We start from the raw sequence: 18279 nt of genomic DNA, 5'->3' as shown, positions 1-18279 counted from the left end.
TTAAAATAATATATAAACCATGAGGTGAACGATAGTGCAGTTGACTGAAATAGTGAACAATGGGTTAGGAGCTGATTTAGGGAGAAAATCTTGCTTTTTTGTGGAAATGTCAGTTGGAGATGTTTATTAGATACACAAGTAAAGAAGTAGGAGTATCTCCTAGGCTGGAATTAAAAAATAAATGTGAGAGTAATCAGTTTATAAGTGTTATTTAAAACCATGACAGTGTATGAACCCACCAAGAGACTGAGTGTAGATAAAGAAGAGGAGCCCCAAGAGGAGGCACCTCTCATTCCAACATATAGAAGTCAGAAAACAGGAGGGTATTCTAAGCAATATCTAGTGAGGCAGAGAAAAATCAGGAAGCTGTGCTGTCCTGGAAGCCACATGAATAAAGTGTTTCTAAAACGAGGGAATGGGCAGCTGGAACAATGCTATTGTATGGCTGAGTAAGATGGGGACCAAAAATTGACAACTGAACTTGATTTTGTGAAGGTCATGGCTGACCGTGACTAGAGCACTTTCCCTGCAGTATTGAGCAAAAAGGCACAACTCGAGTGAGTTCAAGAGAACATGGGAGGTGAGTAATTAGAAACAACTACAGAAAATTAATTTTTTTCTAAAAAGTGAAGCCAAAGATTGATGTGGAAATTAGAAATAAACATGAGATGATGAGAATATTTTTTAAAAGCTATTACAGCATGGGTATATGCTGATGGGACTAAAATAGAAAGAGCTAAATTGGTAAGGCAAGAGAGAAAGACTATTTATTTGGAGGAGAAGTGTGCTTGAAAAGGCCAGAGGGATGGGTCCCAGTAGAGGAGCAGATCAGCTGGGCTGGTTGGACAGACTGCACAGTCACTGTAGCAGGAGGCGAGCCACTGTGCACAGGACAGATAGAGGAGGTTTGTGTAGGTGGGATGATGGCACATAAGGACATACCCTTCTGCTATTTTTTCCTCGGTAAAGGCAGAAGAAAGGTTATCTGATGAGAATGAGGAGGGAAAGGGCTTACGTAGGTTTGAGAAGTGCAAAATGGACCTTGGAAAATGTGAAGATGACTCACTGAACGGTGATGAAAGCTGTGTGAGCCATACTTGTATATGGGAGACAAGTCAACAACGGTGGCCTTTTGCTCTCCAGCCATTTTTTAGCTTCTTAGGTTCAGGCTTGGAGTAAACATCACATTTCGCTAGAGTTGAGTTTCATTGACTTTTTCTTGGATGAGTGCAGTGATGGAAGAGAAAATGAAGGGATTTGAGAATAGAAACAAGAGAATAATTAGGACAAGGGTCCACAGAAGCTAAGCTCGTCAAGGAGGGAAGCAATGACATTCGGGAGTGACAGTGAGAACCTAGCAAAGTCAATGGCTTGGCGATGCTTTGGAGTATAAAAAATTGTTGGATTTTTTTTTTTTTTTTGCTAAAAGAAGTGACCTAGAAGGAGAAGACGTGCTAAGAGGAGTGACCGAAGGAGAAGAGGTGATCAGAGAATGGGCACTTGGAACGGAAGTTTTGGTGCCAGTGCAGTTATTGGTAATGACACGATGGAAGGTAAAGCCCGGCACGCGTAGCTGCTGTTCAGGCAGGGAGGCGGCCAGATGTTCACAAGTGAGCAGGTCAAGAAGCCGAGTGGCCAGGCTGGCGGATGCTGAATGAGTAGTGGTGGGAGAAAAACGTAGTTGATTAGGTGCTAAAATATGCCGTCATGTGGCGCCTGCTTCCAAAGAGGTTATTAGGGAGGAGAGAGGAGCAAAGCTCTGGAAGTTACAGCCAAGAGCAAAGCAAGACCTGCCTCTCCTCCCGGCCGTGACACGCAGGCCGTGGGAAGGAAAATAGCCGTCCTGAGTGAGCTGCGTCACAAAGTAGATTTAGGGCATGGTGGTGGCAGCTGTAAGACCTAGACGGTATAAGGGAAAGGTTGGAGGAGGGGTGAGGGGGTCAGAGTTTGAAGCAAATGAGGGACTATGTGAGTGGCATGGGGATACGCTACAGGGGCAGGCGAATGACGTGGGAGTTCAGACTGTCTGGGCAATGGGTACCCAAGGGTGAGTTCACGATGGCGCCGCCCTGGGGTTGCTTTGGTGTGGCACATAGTAAACTCTAAGGGATCACGAGGAGGCAGGGAATGTGTGTGTGGAGAGGAAAGGGCTGGGGTAAACTTGTTTTTCCGTAAGAACAGGTGGCACACTGACAGCCTCCCTCAGCGCCAAGAGACGACTTTGCTCTAAGAAAATGGTGCCAGTTTGACTCCTCAATCAGGCAGTTCGGTTCTCTGTTGCTGGTACTCTCTACTTAAGAAAGGTAACCCTCTCTGCAACGGGCTGAAGCAACAATATACACAGCCCTGAACCTGAGCCACAAATGGTGCATTAAAAACCACACTTTTCATGAGTTAAACTTTCTACTCCAAGATCTACACTATTTTTAGGTTTGGGCTTCCTGAGGAACTGTTAGTTTTCTAAGTCACTTTGCAGCAAGAGGTCCCTGAGCTGGGAAGTTCTAACTTTCGACTCCTTCCCCACGTGTGCAATTAAGAAGGCCCTAAAGAGAATCCTGAGATAGACCTTTGGGAGCTACAGTTCCAGCACTCTTTTCCTGTGGTTTGTGAGTTCAAACAAGGCAAAATGTGACCAGCTCTTGCCGTTTTCTTTGAATAAAACAGTAGAAGCCACTGGATCCTAAGTATGTTTTCAAGTCTCCTCATGTGAGGGTAAGTTGTTCTGCACATGTCACCTGGATGGCACAGACTTGATATTCAATTTTACTTCATTGAAAAGGCTCGCTAGGGTCCACACCAAAGGTACTTGGCACGTGCTGTTCCGTGCACTAGGAGGCTCTGACCTCAAATGCCCACTTTGTCTAATAACCTCCTCATCCTCCAGGTCTCACAGCAGTCCTGGTTCTGCATTGTCTTTTTCAGCCTCACTTTGTGATCTGCTTTCATAGTCATCTTATGCGGTGATTAGTAATGTGAAATAGGTATCCCAGGGCACCTGGCCCCATGCTGGCCTGGCATGTGGAAGCTTGCAGTAACTATTCGCTAATGGTGGTGTTGATGTGAGTCTAGACATGTTCGCTGGTCCATACCCTTAGACAATTTCATTATATTTCACCCAATACTTTAAATACCCAATATCACCCTCAGTGTCCGTATGGACAGGGTTGGTTGATATAGATAGTTACAGGTACTTCTTTATACATTATTCTCATATCATGGATGTAATTGTATTATCTCAGAGTAGGAAGGCTGTTTGGGGTTGCCTCTTCCTTGCCATCAATCTCTGGCAGATTATCTGAGCAAAAATAAAATTAGACAGGAACATAATTATACCCTCTGCTGGTGAGCATGCTAATCTTTCACTGCTGGCCAAGTTCCTGAGGCCAGAACCCTGTTATGTTCTTTGGAAGCTTAAACATCCTTCCCATAGAACTAATTTGAGGGCTGACAGCTACCATTTATTGAGCACTTACTATATGCCAGGTACTGTGCTAATCACATCATTCATCTTATTCATTTCTATTAAAAAAACAACCACCACCCAGTGAGGAAGAGACACTATTGTTATCCTTATTTTATGAAAAAAAATAAAAAGGCTTACAAACATTACTTAACTTTTCTTAAGTTCATATAGCTACAAAGCAGAGCTGGGATTTGAATCAGGTCTCTGAACCCAAGAGCTCATGCATATTCTTTTCTGTGATGTTACTCTAAGCAGGGTGCAGCTCTGCAATGGAAGGAACACTGGGGCTCCTGGTTGGTGTCACAGTCTTGAATATTCTCCTGGTTCCCAAGGTGAGATAATTGTAGTAGTGATTTAAACTATCCTACCTTGGAATGATCTAATTTTTTAAAAGGAAGCTTCAGCTTGTGAATACATGAAAATAAACAGGAATAACATTATTTAAATTCCTTTTTGAGTTTTTAGTCATTTCATAATAAAATTACATATAAAAACTACACTTGAGTTGGCCTGATGTCCTAGGCAATTCTATTTTAAATGTTCTCTAAGGGTTCCCAGCCATATAGTTTGACTAGTAAAATCAATATTATAGACTCAACACTTGCAAGCAAATCCTTCCTTCTGAGCTCATAGTTTAAGAATTATTGCAGTTAACTGCCCTGGCGGGTGTTGCGCAATGGTTAGAGCATCGTCCTGTGCACCGAAGAGTCGTGGGTTCAATCCCTGGTCAGGGCACATGCAGGAGGCAACAGACCGATGTTTCTCTCTCCCTCCCACTTCCAATCTCTCTAGAATCAATGAAAAAGCATATCCTGTCCGGGCTGGTGTGGCTCAGTTGGCTGGGCGTAGTCCTGCGAACTGAGAGTTTTGCGATTTGATTCCTGGTCAGGGCACCTGCCTGGGCTGCAGGCTGGATCCCGGGAGGGGGCGTGCAGGAGGCAGCCGATTGACGTTTCCCTCTCACATCCATGCTTCTCTCTCCCTCTCCCTTCCTTTCTCCCTAAAATAGCAATGCAATTTTTTTTTAAAAGATGAGACATGGGTCAAAAAGAGGATGGGTGGGATAGACAGTACTTGGTGAGCAAATTTAAGGGTGAGGAAGAACAGAGCAAATAGGAATGAGCACTTATGGAGTCCTCCCTGTGTCCTAGGTGCTGTCTCAGCCTTAACACAGCTCCCGCACCGAAACCACAGAACAAGTCTATGAGAACAGTACCTTCATTATTCCCATTCTACAGATGGAAAAAGTGATGCCTGGGAGATTCTGTAAGAGCAGCACATTGTAGAAGATCTGAAGCAGGCAGTTTGACTGCTTATACATTGTTTTTCACTATTGCATCACACAGCTCCCTGGGTGAGTCCGAGGTTTTTATTAACTAAGACAGGGCCTGGGAACAGATACGGAGAGAGCTAAGAGATCTATTTTGCACATTTGGAGTTTGAATTTCTTGCTGGATGTCCTGGTGGAAGTATCTGGTTAAGGGATTGGAAGGATAGAGAAAAGGGAATTCAAGTTTAAGAAGGCTTTGCTATGGAGAGTAGTCGATATGAAAGGACCCTGCAAACTTGATCCTGGGAAGGATGTAAATAAAAGCAGCACAGGGACAAGAATGAATGGTGTCCAGGCCACTCTCCCCATTGAAAAAGTAAACACACACAAACACAGAACCTTCAAACACAAAGATCCCATAAACGCAAGTGGTATTTATTTCTGATTATGCCGTTAAAAGTGAGTTTCTGTTTCCTGTGAGACAGATGTGCTTTGCTCCTTAAAAGCATTGTCTTATCAACATGTGAAGAACGGTTCTCCCAAAACTCTAGCTCCCGAGAAACCTGAACTTCTCTAGAAACTTGTCATTACTAATGTTCACAAATATATCAAAATTGGACCTTTAAGCATCCACATTTTAAAATGATTGTGAATGACTATGTTGCCAACAGGGAAGAACAATACTGTAAAAATGAGAAGCAAAACTGTTAGTTTCTTCTGTCTCCTTCTTCTGGTCCCCTCTCCCCCATCACCTCTCTCTTGCTGCCAAGCTGCAAAATGCCTTTGCCTGCTGTGTCCTTCGGAGAGAATCCAGATGGCCAAGAACAGCCGGCCTGAGTGAGAAGAGAATGTCGCTCTGAGGCACACTCTCTCGCAGTTTAACCGAGAGGGACGCAGGGCTACTATCTCACTGCGGAGTCCCAAGGTGCAGCTAACGGGCGGGGAAAGGCCTGAGGGGAAGCCCGGCGCTCCTGCAAGGGCACTGCAGGCGTGGGAAGGGGCTTAACCGCTGCTTCCCAACTCCCAGACGGCAGGAGGCCTTTCTCATGCGACCATCCAGCAGTCACAGAGATCCAGGCCTGAGCACAGAGGAATTCAAGGCAGGGATGGTTAAATGGTTTTCTTCCCCATTTCCCCCTCTAAGGTGCACCCTGCATAGCAGACAGGCATCCGTGGACTTGGCCAGGCAGACCAGGGGGCTGGAGAAAGGGACTTTTTCACATGGTCCAAAATTTCCCGTATCAAATCACCACAAAGAAAACTGAGCAGTGTCAAGGGATGAATTGAAAAGTGGTTCAAAGGTTCCTGGTGATTCGACTGTATTTCGTAAAATGCTTTACATTTCTCTTTTTGGTCATGGTAAGGTCTATTGGCACAAACAGCACAGCCACAAAGTATTCTTTTGCTTTTAATAACTCATCTGATATATATTTATATATTTTTATATATCTGCTTATCTTCATTTCCTCAGCAAAAAGGGAAATAAAAATATTGATCTATAAAATAAGCTGATGATAACACAATGCCAAAAATAGCTTATGTTAAGTGCAAGGGGTGAAGCTTGAAAGCAAGCTAAATTGCAACAACATACTGAATTAACATTTTAAATACAAGACTTGCAATAAAATAATTCTTGAGATATGCCTCTCCTTTTTAGTTTACTTTTCAAAAACTACTCTATATACACATATCCAGTTGTAACACTTGACAGTAGCACATGGGGCGCGATATAACTTTGGTACACACTGCGGATATGGATGGGTCACGTCTGTAAATGATATTCCTTCACCAGCTAGACCGAGCACTGTACAGCCAGGTGACCTGTCACCTGATCCCACGTACACTCCCACAGGAACCCCGAGTCCTCCCCAGATGGGCCGAGGCGGCCGGAGAAAGCAGGCTCACTGGATCCATATCGTGTTTCCTCTGTCGGTTCTCCTGGGCTCCACCGTCAGCTCCCCAAACGTGGAGAAAAACTGCTCCATCTCTTTCTGGAGCATGTCGTTTCTCTTCTCGGCGTCTTCCTTCGCTCGCTCTGCGTTGCGCATTTTGATTTCTATCATCGTGAACTTTTTCCTCTCCTGGTCCAGTTCATCGTGGAGGCTCATCATTTCTGTTTCCAGCGTCAGGTTGCGCTGCTCTAAGCTACAGGGGGTGGGGAAGGGAACACGAGATAAAGCGATTTTATTCACTTGCAATGTGAGAGGGATACAAATAGTTTCTAACTCTGTCTCTGCGATGCTTAGGAGATTGGAGCGAGCTATTTCAGATCAATGAAGCAAGGTCTAGTGATTTTAAAGGTTTTTTTTTTTGTTTTTTAGTATTTGCTAAGATGATTTATTATCATTTTAACAAGAAGACCCCAAGACTTCTCTTAGAAACACTCAGTGGTCATTTGATAGTGAATGTATAAATGTCAGCACAGAGGAGCCAGACAACTACTGTCACATGGCACAGAATGGCAGAGGGGGGAGGCAGCCAAGACCACCAGGCCCTAGATCATTAACTGTAAATTGAACTTTTTACTAAAAGACTTTCTTTTTTACAAAAAAAAAAAAAGTTGGAAGAAAAGGGAGCAATCTATTTGGTTTCTATGAGAGGAAAAATGATAGTGAAAATTATCATTGTTAGATAAAGTCGACTGCTAAGAATGAACTTCTCTGAGATAAGAATTTCCATCTTACAAAAGTGGAATGAAAAGGAGCCACCTTACATGGGCAAGAGAGGTAGGGATTACCCATGGTGAGTAAGTAATCCACCTGACATTTTGTCACATGGTCCACCCAGGTAACCTGCTATCCATAACTCTCACTGCTTTCCAAGTTAATGTATCTTAGGATCTCTAGATTAATATTTCTATAGGTTGATAGCCTTATCCTTTTAGATAACTGTCTAATTTTAGATAACTTTCTTGAAAACAGAGCTTTCTCTATAATTACTAAGTTCCAAAACATAATTTGTTTTTGTTGTTCGAAGAAGAGTATTAAGCACTTATTTATTATAAGATTGATCTTAATAATAGTTGAATTTTCATGTCTTCTCTTCTGAGCTAACATCCCTGGGGTATGTTTGAAGTTACCACACTACTGAAATTTGAATTTCAGAAATCTGATTTTTTAATAACAATTTTCTAACTTTAAAATCTCAATTATTTTTCTGTTTTGAAATAAGTTCTATATGTTGATATTTCACCCAGATAATAATAACACTTAAAAATAAATCTGCTCTCCTTTTGAAAGTAACTAGGATTTAAAAAATTATTCTTCATATTCTGTAATCAGTTTAGAAGGCTTGTTTTGACCATATGACCACATTTTTATATGACAACCTGGCAGTGCGCAACCCAGAATTATTCTACGATATATTCTCTTTGCTTTCTAAAGCTATTTATTTCAGACCTAGAAATGCTAAAGAAACTCAAGCATAAAATACCAGGGAAGACAATCCTTTAAACCATACTGATACATTGTGTGTATCAGGCACTTGTATGAAACTTCCAGGACTCTAATGGGGTAAGTTGAATACAGAAGGGAACCCCTCCCACTGCAAACCCAGAGTGATGCTGGAAAAATATAAATTTTAAAAATACATAGCCAAGGTTAAAAGAAATAAAAGAGCATCGTCAAGTATCATAACCGAGGATGATACTCCAGTTTAGAACAGTAAGTGGAAGCACACACAGAGTATTGCTCTTGGATATAGCCTGAGGCGGGAGCGAGTTTTTTATTTTTCACTTGGGGGAGAAGAGGTCTCCAGTGTAAGAGAAAGAAAGCTCAAAGTGATTCAACCAAGAGCTGATAACCTCAATTATCTTTATAAAAAGGAGTCCACAAAAACTCTACTCATGAGCTGAGTGAAGTGTCAGAACCGAATCAGGAGAAGAAAAAAATCAGTCTTAGCTCTATATTTTTGTCTATGTCTCCTCGGGTCTCAGGCAAAGGCAACAAAAGCAAAAATAAACAAATGGAACTACATCAGACTTCCAGGTTTTACAGAGTGAAGAAAGCTGTCAACGAGAGTAAAAGGCAACCCACTGAGTGGGAGAAATATTTGCAAGCTATATATCCAATACCGGGTTAATACCTAAATATACAAAAAAACCCTCATGTAATCAGAAAAGCAAATAATCCAATTAAAAAATGGGCAGAGAACGTGAATAAACATTTCTCCAAAGAAGATGTACAGGTGGCCAAGGGACACTGGAAAAGATGCTCAGCATCAGGGAAATGCAAAACAAAACCAGTCAGCGCCTCCCACCTATGGACCGGCTACTGTGAAAAACACAGTAAGTGTTGGAGAGGGCGCGGAGGAAAGGGGGCTCTCCTGCACTGCTGGACGCATTCTAGCTAGCTGCGGCCACCGTGGGGAAGAGTATGGAGAGTCCCCCAAAAATTAAAAATACAATTACTGCATGACACAGCAGCTCTACTTCTGGGTATTTACCTGGAGAAAACAAAAACAATAATTTGAAAAGATATATGCACCCTTCTGTTCCCTGCAGCATTATTTACAATAGGCAAGATATGGAAGCAATGGAGGTGTCCATCCATCGATGGAAGATGAGTGGATAAAGCTGTGGGACATATATACAATGGAATATGATGCAGCCATAAAAAAACCTGAAATCTTGCAACACCCTAGAGAGTATATGTTAAGTGAAATAAGTCAGACAGAGAAAAACAAATGCCATATGATTTTACTTATATGTGGAATCTAAAAAACAAAACGACTGAACAAACAAAATGAAACAAGCAAACAGAGAACAAACTGATGTTTTTTTGAGAGGAGGAGGGTGGGAGGTGGGAGAAAGCAGGAAAAGGGTCAAAAAGTACAAATTTCCAGTTCCAGTTATAAAATAAATCACAAGGATGTAAAGTAAAACACAGGAAATATAGTCAGTAATATCAGAATAACTATGTATTGCGACAGATGGTTACTAGATTTATTGTGGTGATCATTTCCTAAGGTGTATAAATGCTGGATCACTGTGCTGTACACCTGAAACTAATATATGGTATGTCAACTATAATTAAAAATAAATCTTAAAAAAGTAAACATTAGTAAACTGGAAAACAGGTCTGAGAAAAATGGCCTAGAATGCCTCACGGAATGAGAAAGGTCCAACATACTTTAATAACGGTTGTAGAAACAGAAAATTGAGAAAATGGGGCAGATGAAGTAAACAAAAAGGTGATAGATAAAAATATTCCAGATTTGAAAAATATATGAGTCCTCAGATCAAGTAAACATAAAGTTTGAAAGTTAATGGGAAAGGTATAGCAGAAAGTTACTAATCAAAATAAAAATGGTATAGCAATGTTAATATCAGAAAAAATAGACTTTTAGGCAAAATGCATTATTACAATTAAAGATGGCTATTACTTAATCATAAAAGAATCAATTCATCAGGGATATATAAATAATTCTGAACTTTTATTCACCTAGCAGTGTAGTCTCAAATCAGTCAATATAAAATATAACAGAATTATAAGGAGAAATTGATAAATCCATAAAAATTAGGAGAGTTTAAGTTACCTTTGTTAGAAATTATAGATCTGATAAAAACTAGGAGAAATAGAAAAGATTTAAACAGCTTGATATTGGTCATATATAAAACCCCAAACCAATCATAAGAGAATAGTTTTACAAGACCAGATAATTTATATCATTAAAATAAATTTCTCTGACTACAATACAATAAAGAAAGAAATTTATGGGAGGGTGAGAGTACACTAAACTCACATGTTTAAAAACTAAAAAAACATATTAATGATTGATACACAAAATAAACTTATCTATTTTATCATCTATTGAGCTATCTAGGTATGTATGTATGTAGGTATGTATATATGTATGTACATACCTGTGTATCATCTATCTGTCTAACCTGTGGGTGGGGTTAAAAAGAATTTGAAAGAGGAATGTGTAAGTCTAAACAGGGATTTCTGTGGCTTGGGCATGGGGCAGCTCCTCTGTCCTACTTTATTGTGAACCCCTCCTTTTGCTTGTCAGGTAGTAAGAATGCCACAGGGAAAGGACCCAGTGAGATGACACTCTAATGAAAAGTTCCATTATTTTATCAGAGTCTCTGAAGTGCACCATAGACTCAGAATATAAATGTATCACCAATGTTCTCATAAATGATTATGTTCATCTTCAGCCATGCAGAATAATAACTTATTTTCTACGCCAATGCAAGTTTCAACTGTTATCTCTTGTTTCCCAATGCTAAGTGCTAATTTATCACCATGCACCCGCAGCGATTCAGAGTTCTGGAAGCCAGTGGTTCTAACCACCACATTCAGAAAGAGGTTTAACCTTATAAAATGACGACACCTTTTTTCTTCGTTTTTAACCTCCTGTCACTAGGCATGATATAGAAAAATTCAAACCAACTTTCTATTCATTAACTTTTGCAAAATCAACTTTCTGAAGTAATTTTTCAACCTAACATATAAATAGCATTTTATTTCATATTTACCATAGCTCTTGAAAATATGTATTTTTTGGCCTTATGATTGATAAATGGATGGGAAACAAAGATAAAGTCAGATTTCTATTATAAAAAAGAAACTATATGGGGTTTGGAGCCATGGAAGCAGTTGAAGCAGGACAAAGACTAAGGTTCAGAAACGGTAAGGGTCCTAGAACCCCTTTGCAGGGACAGGGCTGCCCCACACACAGCCTGGCACCCAGACCACTAGGGGCGTCCCTCATGCTGAACGGGGCCTCAGGCCTTCTCCTGACTTAGGAGCTCAGTGTTCATCCCCTACCCTATGCTGAAGGGAAAACACAACAACAGTTTTGCCATTTCTGTGACCTCAGTGACGCATGGGTGTGGTGACTTTCTGGTTTCCAGGACATGATCATATTTGTGGGTCCTGGGCTCCATTCTCAGAGATCCTGCCTCTCTAGTCCATGGACTGAGAGTCAGGGGCCCTGTGAACACAGGACACTCAGCCAATGTCCCTTACCTTGCCTGGGTTGCTTCCCTGGAGAAGGTGCTAAGCAAACTTCTTTCTACCTTGGCCATGTGATGAGAAGATGTGAACTGACATAAATTAGGCTTTAGCACAGCTGTTTCCTTATAAATCATAGTTTTTGCTTCCCATTTAGGCTACAACTTCCCTTGTCTACATGAGTACACTCTGTGTCAACATCTTTCTCAGAAACCTTCATGGATTCCAATCTCAGAGTAAAAGCTAAACACTTAATCTGGTCCCCAGGGTCCTGCCACCTGTTCCCTGTTCCCTCCCCGAGCTCCTTGCCCAGCCCATCTCGCAGCCTTTCCACTCACTTCTCTCCCAAGCATCTGCTCAGCTTCCCCTTTAACCTGCCCTAAGGCCCTACGCTTAAAATTACACCTCACCAGCATTTCTCACCCCTCTTCCCTGCTTTAGTTGTCCGCTTAGCATAGGCCCTAGTTTATTTATTTATCCGGCTTCCCCAGTACACTGGAAGCGTGTTCCAAGAGGGCTGAGGGCTGAGTTTCCACCTGTTTTATTCCCTGCTCAGTCCTCAGGGCCTGGAACTGAGCTTGGCAGAGAGCAGACACTCTCAGCATTCAACAAGTAAAAGAATCAAAAAAGATCTCTTTATTTCTCCAACTTTACCCTCATTTCAGCCTTTTCCTGTCGGTGAAAACAAGCTCCTTATCACCCACTCAGCCCCGCAGAGCTCCTCTCTCGCCAGCCTCTAGCAGAAACCCACAGAGTATCACTGAGCACCTCTCCTGTGCAGGGACAAGGCTCAGGGCTTTCTCACATGCTTTTGAGAGAAATGCTACTAGTATTTAAATTTTTCACATTAAGAAACCAAGGCTCACAGAGATAAAGTGAACTTTTTAAATGGTGAAGCTAGTACTTGAACAGGGGACGCTAGCTTCGGAACTAGCATACTGAACCCTCCGTGTGGGCCTGTCCCCAGTGGGAGGCGCTCTGCGGTTATGAGCTCCCGGTTTTCTCACCTCTTTATTTTGGACTCGTACTCTATCTTCTGCTTGGTCATCTCCTGTTTCAGGCTGGACACTAAACTGTGCAGGGCACTGTGGTTGCCGCTGTTGTTGCCCACAAACGTCTCACTGTTGTCGCTGCTGCTGGTGGCACGACTACTCCGGCCTCCCACACTCCTCCGATCACTTTTGTTTTCATAGTCCCCAGGGTGGGAAAGATCGTCCTGGGGTGGCCCATCCAGAACAGGGTCCTCAAAGTTCCCACCGTAAAAGTCTTGTTCTGGGCAGGTGGTGGTGGAGGAGCGACAGGAGTTGGAGTTCTCAGGGAGGGAGATTTCACAGGAGGAAGTGGACCAGGTGGCGCTGTCGACACTCTGTTTGTCATCAAGGTTCATCATGGAGAACTGTTGATGGACGTTATCATAGGTGGAGAGCCGGTTGTGCTGGCCTGACTCTCCAGGTTGCTCTTTCTGCTTGTTATCTCTCAGGGTCACGTAGCCATTGGGCAGCCAGCTCATGCTGCGACCATTCATGGGGTTCCCGAGTGAGTCGGTGTTTAAAATGCCCATTCGTACTGTTCCATTCTGTACACTGTGGGTGCCCATTTTGGTACCGGACCCCTTCAGTGATGAGGTCCTTCTGGCCTGTAAGCTCCCATTGGGAGTGGTTTGGGTTTTCTCAAGACCTTCTGCATTACTGCTGCTGAAGGACCCATTGGTGACAATCCCACTGCCCTTATTGAAGGCGGGATTCTTTTTGACCATAAGAGGGGGGCTCCTAGAGACGTCCGGCTTGTGAACACTGTTCCTTGGGCTGTTAGTTTTGCTGCCTGACAGAGCTGTGGGGGATCCATTATCTATGCTGCTCCTCTGGGGAGACTCAGGCTTCTCCCAAGAGCAGCGCCTAACAGGACTGTCCTTGGTATTATTGTTCTCTTTGTTCTGTAGCTGACCCATGGTGGTTTTCTTCTGAATTTCATTGTTGTTGTTGCTCACTCCGTCTTGGGGCTTGCTTTGCAGTTCTGCATCTTTGGGGAAAAGGCGATCATGTTTGCTAATCATCATTGACATCAATTGCTGGACCACCACGGTGCCTGGAATTGCATAGAAAACAAAGTCGTATGAGTGAAATAGTTTTATTTCCCATTTTGAAAGTGATTCTTAAAGGACCACATTCAGGCGAACATTCAGCATTATTATTAGTAGTGCTGAACAATATTCTTAATGATGATAATGGCAATAGAAGCTAAAATTTCTTGAGCATTTACTATGTGCTGTGAGCTCTACCAAACACTTTATTTTTGTTAGCTTAGTTGGATTTAAAAATAAATCTATGAATAGGTAGTTACTATCATTGTACTGTATATTTTAAGTAACTTGACTAAGGTCACAAAGCTATTAAAGAGCAGGTAGACTTGAACACAGAGCTTGTTCAAGGGGCTCTTAATCATTTTACAACATTTCTTGCAAGCTTGACATTTATTTATGAGAAATATTCCTCAGAAGGACATCACTGTGACCTCTCATCTGACAATTGCCTCAAACCATCAAGAGGTTTTAGTGGCATCTCTATGTGGAAACCAATACAATCTTTAATGGATATATGGTCTGTCTTTCTAATATATCAGGACAATGAAGTTCCATATAACTTTTTGTTCACTATTTAAAGGCTTCATAGCATTTTAAGTGACATCTGCCATAATGGTGTAATAAGGACCACCCAAAACCCTCCCCTCCATAAAGGCACCTGACAAAAATGTTCTGAATCAACATTTTTAGAAATCTGGCAATTAACTAAAGGCTTAGTGCAATCTGGAGAGTGTCCACTCAAGAACAATGGCTGAATCTCAGTAAGAACAGCAAGCTCTGTGGTGTTTTAATTTTCCCTGTTCCCATCTTTCTCTCCCCAGCTATGCAGTTGCCTTGAAACCAACATCCCACAATCACAGTGGGAACCAGTAGTCTGGAAGCCCATGGACTAGGAAGAACAGGGTTAGAACTCCTTCAAAGCTCCCTTCCTAGAGTAGTGTCATTGTTTGACCTGTTTAGTGGTTGCCTGGAAGACACCACTAATGAGGCTTGTCTTTATTTTATCTGATTAGGAGTGTGACCACTGTGAACAAATTTTCCTCAGAGGCATTTGTCAAATGTAATTGGGGGGGGGGGGTGTTGTTTAATATCATGGCTGCCTGAAATAGTAGATAAAGTTGTAACAAACAATAAGCTAACCAAAAATCTTTTTTAAAAATCTGAGAAATGAGATTTCCATAGGAGCTTTTGAAAAGCATTGATATATTCCTGGGAATTCAGAAGACTACATGCATGCTCAGGATTATGTGGATGCCCAGGGCTGTGGAGATGTTCAGGAAAAAACTGAGAAGTCCCTGGTCACTCACCTCTTGCTCGTTTTGAGGTCCTGCACAAGTAAAAACTGACGGCTAAAGCAGAGTGGTAGACTACCTGGCTGAGTGCACACAGAGCTCCTTGGTAAAAAATGGGAGACTTATTGGCTCTAGACATTGAAGGAAAACTTTGTCCAATCTTTAGCTCACAACTAAGCAAACCAAGTAGAACCTTCAGTGGCCACATATGGTAAAGAATATAGGCTTTATGAAATTAGTCCAGAAAATTCATTAAACAAGTAAGCAACAACAAATCCTGAGGGGGGAGAATCTCATAACAAGAGTACTCAGAGTATTAAAAATGTCTAATTTTCAACAAAAGATTATAAGACATGCAAAGAATAAAAAATATGAACCACATAACAGAAGAAACCATTCCAAGGAAGCCCAGACATGGTATTCACCAGACAAAGACTTTAAGATATCTTAAATGTGTTCTAATAACTAAAGGAAATCATGTTTAAAGAAACCAAAGAAAAGTAAGAACAAGATCTCACTGAATAGAGACTATCAATTAAGAGATAGAAAGCATAAAAAAAGAACCAGTAGATAGTCTGGAGATGAAAGCTACAATAACTGAAATGAAAAAAAAAAAATCAGTAAAGGGGACCAACAGCAGATTTGAGCAGGCAGAAGAAGGAATCAGCATACCTGAAGATAGGTCAATTGAGATTATCCAATCTGAGAAACAGAAAGGCCAAGGAATAAAGAAAAATGAACAGAGTCTCAGGGACTCTGAACAGAGAGACCTGAACAGAGAAAATATTTCAAAAAATAGTTGCTGGGATCATCCCAATTTGATAGAAACATGAATCTATATATCTAAGAAACTCAGCAAATTCCAAGCAGGGTAAATGCAAAAGGATCCACACCTAGAAACATCATCATCGAACTGTCTTAACCAAAAAACAAAGACAAAGTCTTGAAAGCCCAAGAGAGAAGCAACTCATGTATAAGGATCCTCAATTAACAGCTGGTTTCTCATCATTTCTCATTGCCAGGGGGCAATGGGGTGCAAAATCCAAAATGTTGAAAGAAAAACTGTCAAGTAAGAATGCCATATCCAGCAAAATCATGCTTCAAAAATTAAAAATACAGACATTCCTAGATAAACAACAACCACCAAAATCAGAGAGAGAGAGAAAGAGAGAGGGAATTTGTCACTAGCAAATCTGTTCTATAAGAAACACCAAACTTCAGGGCATTTTAAAGAAAATAATTCTCTTACACAGATGAAACTACTTTGGTTCCCATTTGATGCTGATACTTTTACCATGCACTGTAATTAGAAATCAGTACCTTGCAAGTTTCAGGCAGTAATAATAACTCAAGACAAAATGAATAAAAAGTTGATCTATTATTAAAAGCAATAATTTATTTAAAAATTAATGGGTTTATCAGGTTAATGGCATATTAGCCGAAATCTCAAAATATATTTTTAGGTTAGTATTCCTCAATGATTTACAATCTGGGCTCCAATCCCTTAAAACAGGTTACTACCATTAACTAGGTTTCTAAACTAGTTCCCTAACTTAGTCGCTTTCCTAAGTGACTAAGAATATTCTTAAGTATTACTTTTATTTATGTACCCGCAATAAAGCAGTATAGGCTAATGCAAACATCAATCATCTTTGCTTTGGCTTGAACTGTATTAATTGGGTATGTTAACTCAGTTTATATCATGTTGATGAAAGCTCATAAAAGTAATCTCTGATAAGTACATATAGGGAAACAACTTAAATTTTAGTTAGCAAATGTAATTTCTACATAAAATACTTAAACAGTGAGGTTTGGTGAGGAAAATGATGACAAGGGCTTTTTGACAATGCAGATTTCTACTGAGGCAGCTGCTAATTGAGTGGCTGTCAGAGAGCACAGCCTGGCCTGGGGTGAGGCCACTCTTTAGCTTAAAGCGACACGTAGGCAAGATTTGACTCTGAGTATCATTCAAATCAAATTTTTCACAGGAAAAATGTATTATATCTATCTATATCCTTTACACGTCTTCTATGATGATTCGAAACTTCTATTTAAGACAAGAATCTGCCATGTGCCAGGTCTGATGCTGGATCAATGTTGCTCAAAGAATATTTATACAAATTATTTGGAGATTCTGTCAAATTGGTGGCATATAAGATTTTACATTTCTAATCAGCTCCTAGACGATACCAGCAATAGCAGAACAGCAGCACTGGCCTCACCTGGAAGCTTCGCAATTTCAGGACCCACTGCGGGCCTTCGGAATCAGTCTCCCCAGGGTGATTTCTGTGTCAGAGTCTGAGAAACACTGCATTACAAGGAAATGTTTCACTTCCAGCTCCTATATGAAGTTTCTCAAAAGACTGTGAGAGAGGACTGAACACTTTTCACATGAAGAAACGGAGGCTCAGAGAGGTTCAGCTTTTGCTCAGGGCCACCTACATGACAAGTGACCAAGGCGAGATCTGACGCTTCATCTTCTTACTCCCGACCATGTGCTTGCCTTACTAGATTTCAGCTGTTGGATTCAAACTGTAGTAATAAGAAGTAAACCTGATGTTTTTATAAATAAGAAACCAAACACAAGATGACAACCTACTGAATGAATCATCATCAGTTGTGAGAAAAAGAGGCCGAGTGGAACGCGTGGTATTAATGGTGTGGCCATCTTTCCTCTCTCAGTAACCTCTGACTCTGAGCCTGTCTGCAATGCAGGCAGCAGGGAATCTGCTGAAAAGACGTCGGTATCGTTAAAAAGGCTGTCAACACTGTCACCGTTCGGTACTGCGAGTGAAGCCTACTTGGCTCCGGCTTCCGCTCGCCCTTCAGACCCGCACACTTTCCCATGTTACGGCCCCAGCACCCGCGACTCTGCCCAGCAGCTTGGGAGAGTGGGACTTTTCCGTCTCACTGCAATATTAACATTTGAGGCACGGCGCTTCCCGTCATAGCTGTGAACTGTGTGGGGCATTTCATTAACTGTGAAGTGCCATCCCCAGGGCCTCCACGGTGAGCGTGTGGCCAGCAGCGCCGAGGCGCGCCTGCCACAGTTAGAGTGCCCGCGCCCCGGAGGTGCACACATCTCTTCCGTCTCGGGACGCTGTGCTGTACCTAGTCTCTGGGATAATAAACTGCAATCGTTTCTCGTAAAGGGGCTTTTTTTTTTTTCAAATTTTACAGCCCTTTAGGACAGACCAGCTTGGTAGTCATGATGA

The 18279-nt window shown here is 41.6% G+C and overlaps 1 protein-coding gene across 5 annotated transcripts in view; it reads right to left on the bottom strand.

The window, feature by feature from the left end:
* Positions 1–5154: 5154 nt before the first annotated feature.
* Positions 5155–18279, bottom strand: part of ARHGAP24 (Rho GTPase activating protein 24) — a 625501-nt gene continuing 612376 nt past the window's right edge. For all 5 annotated transcript variants that reach the window (XM_081130578.1, XM_081130577.1, XM_081130581.1 and 2 more), the window contains 2 exons: positions 12700–13777; positions 5155–6878 (listed from right to left, as the gene is read on the bottom strand). In XM_081130578.1, the coding sequence (XP_080986704.1) occupies positions 6635–6878; positions 12700–13777 (1322 nt within the window). In that variant the 3' untranslated portion in view covers positions 5155–6634. The remainder of the gene's footprint in view (positions 6879–12699; positions 13778–18279) is intronic.

This window comes from Miniopterus schreibersii, assembly GCF_964146895.1.
Source record: "Miniopterus schreibersii genome assembly, chromosome: 1".
Classification (NCBI taxonomy): domain Eukaryota; kingdom Metazoa; phylum Chordata; class Mammalia; order Chiroptera; family Miniopteridae; genus Miniopterus; species Miniopterus schreibersii.
This window is presented reverse-complemented; position numbering and strand designations above follow the sequence as displayed.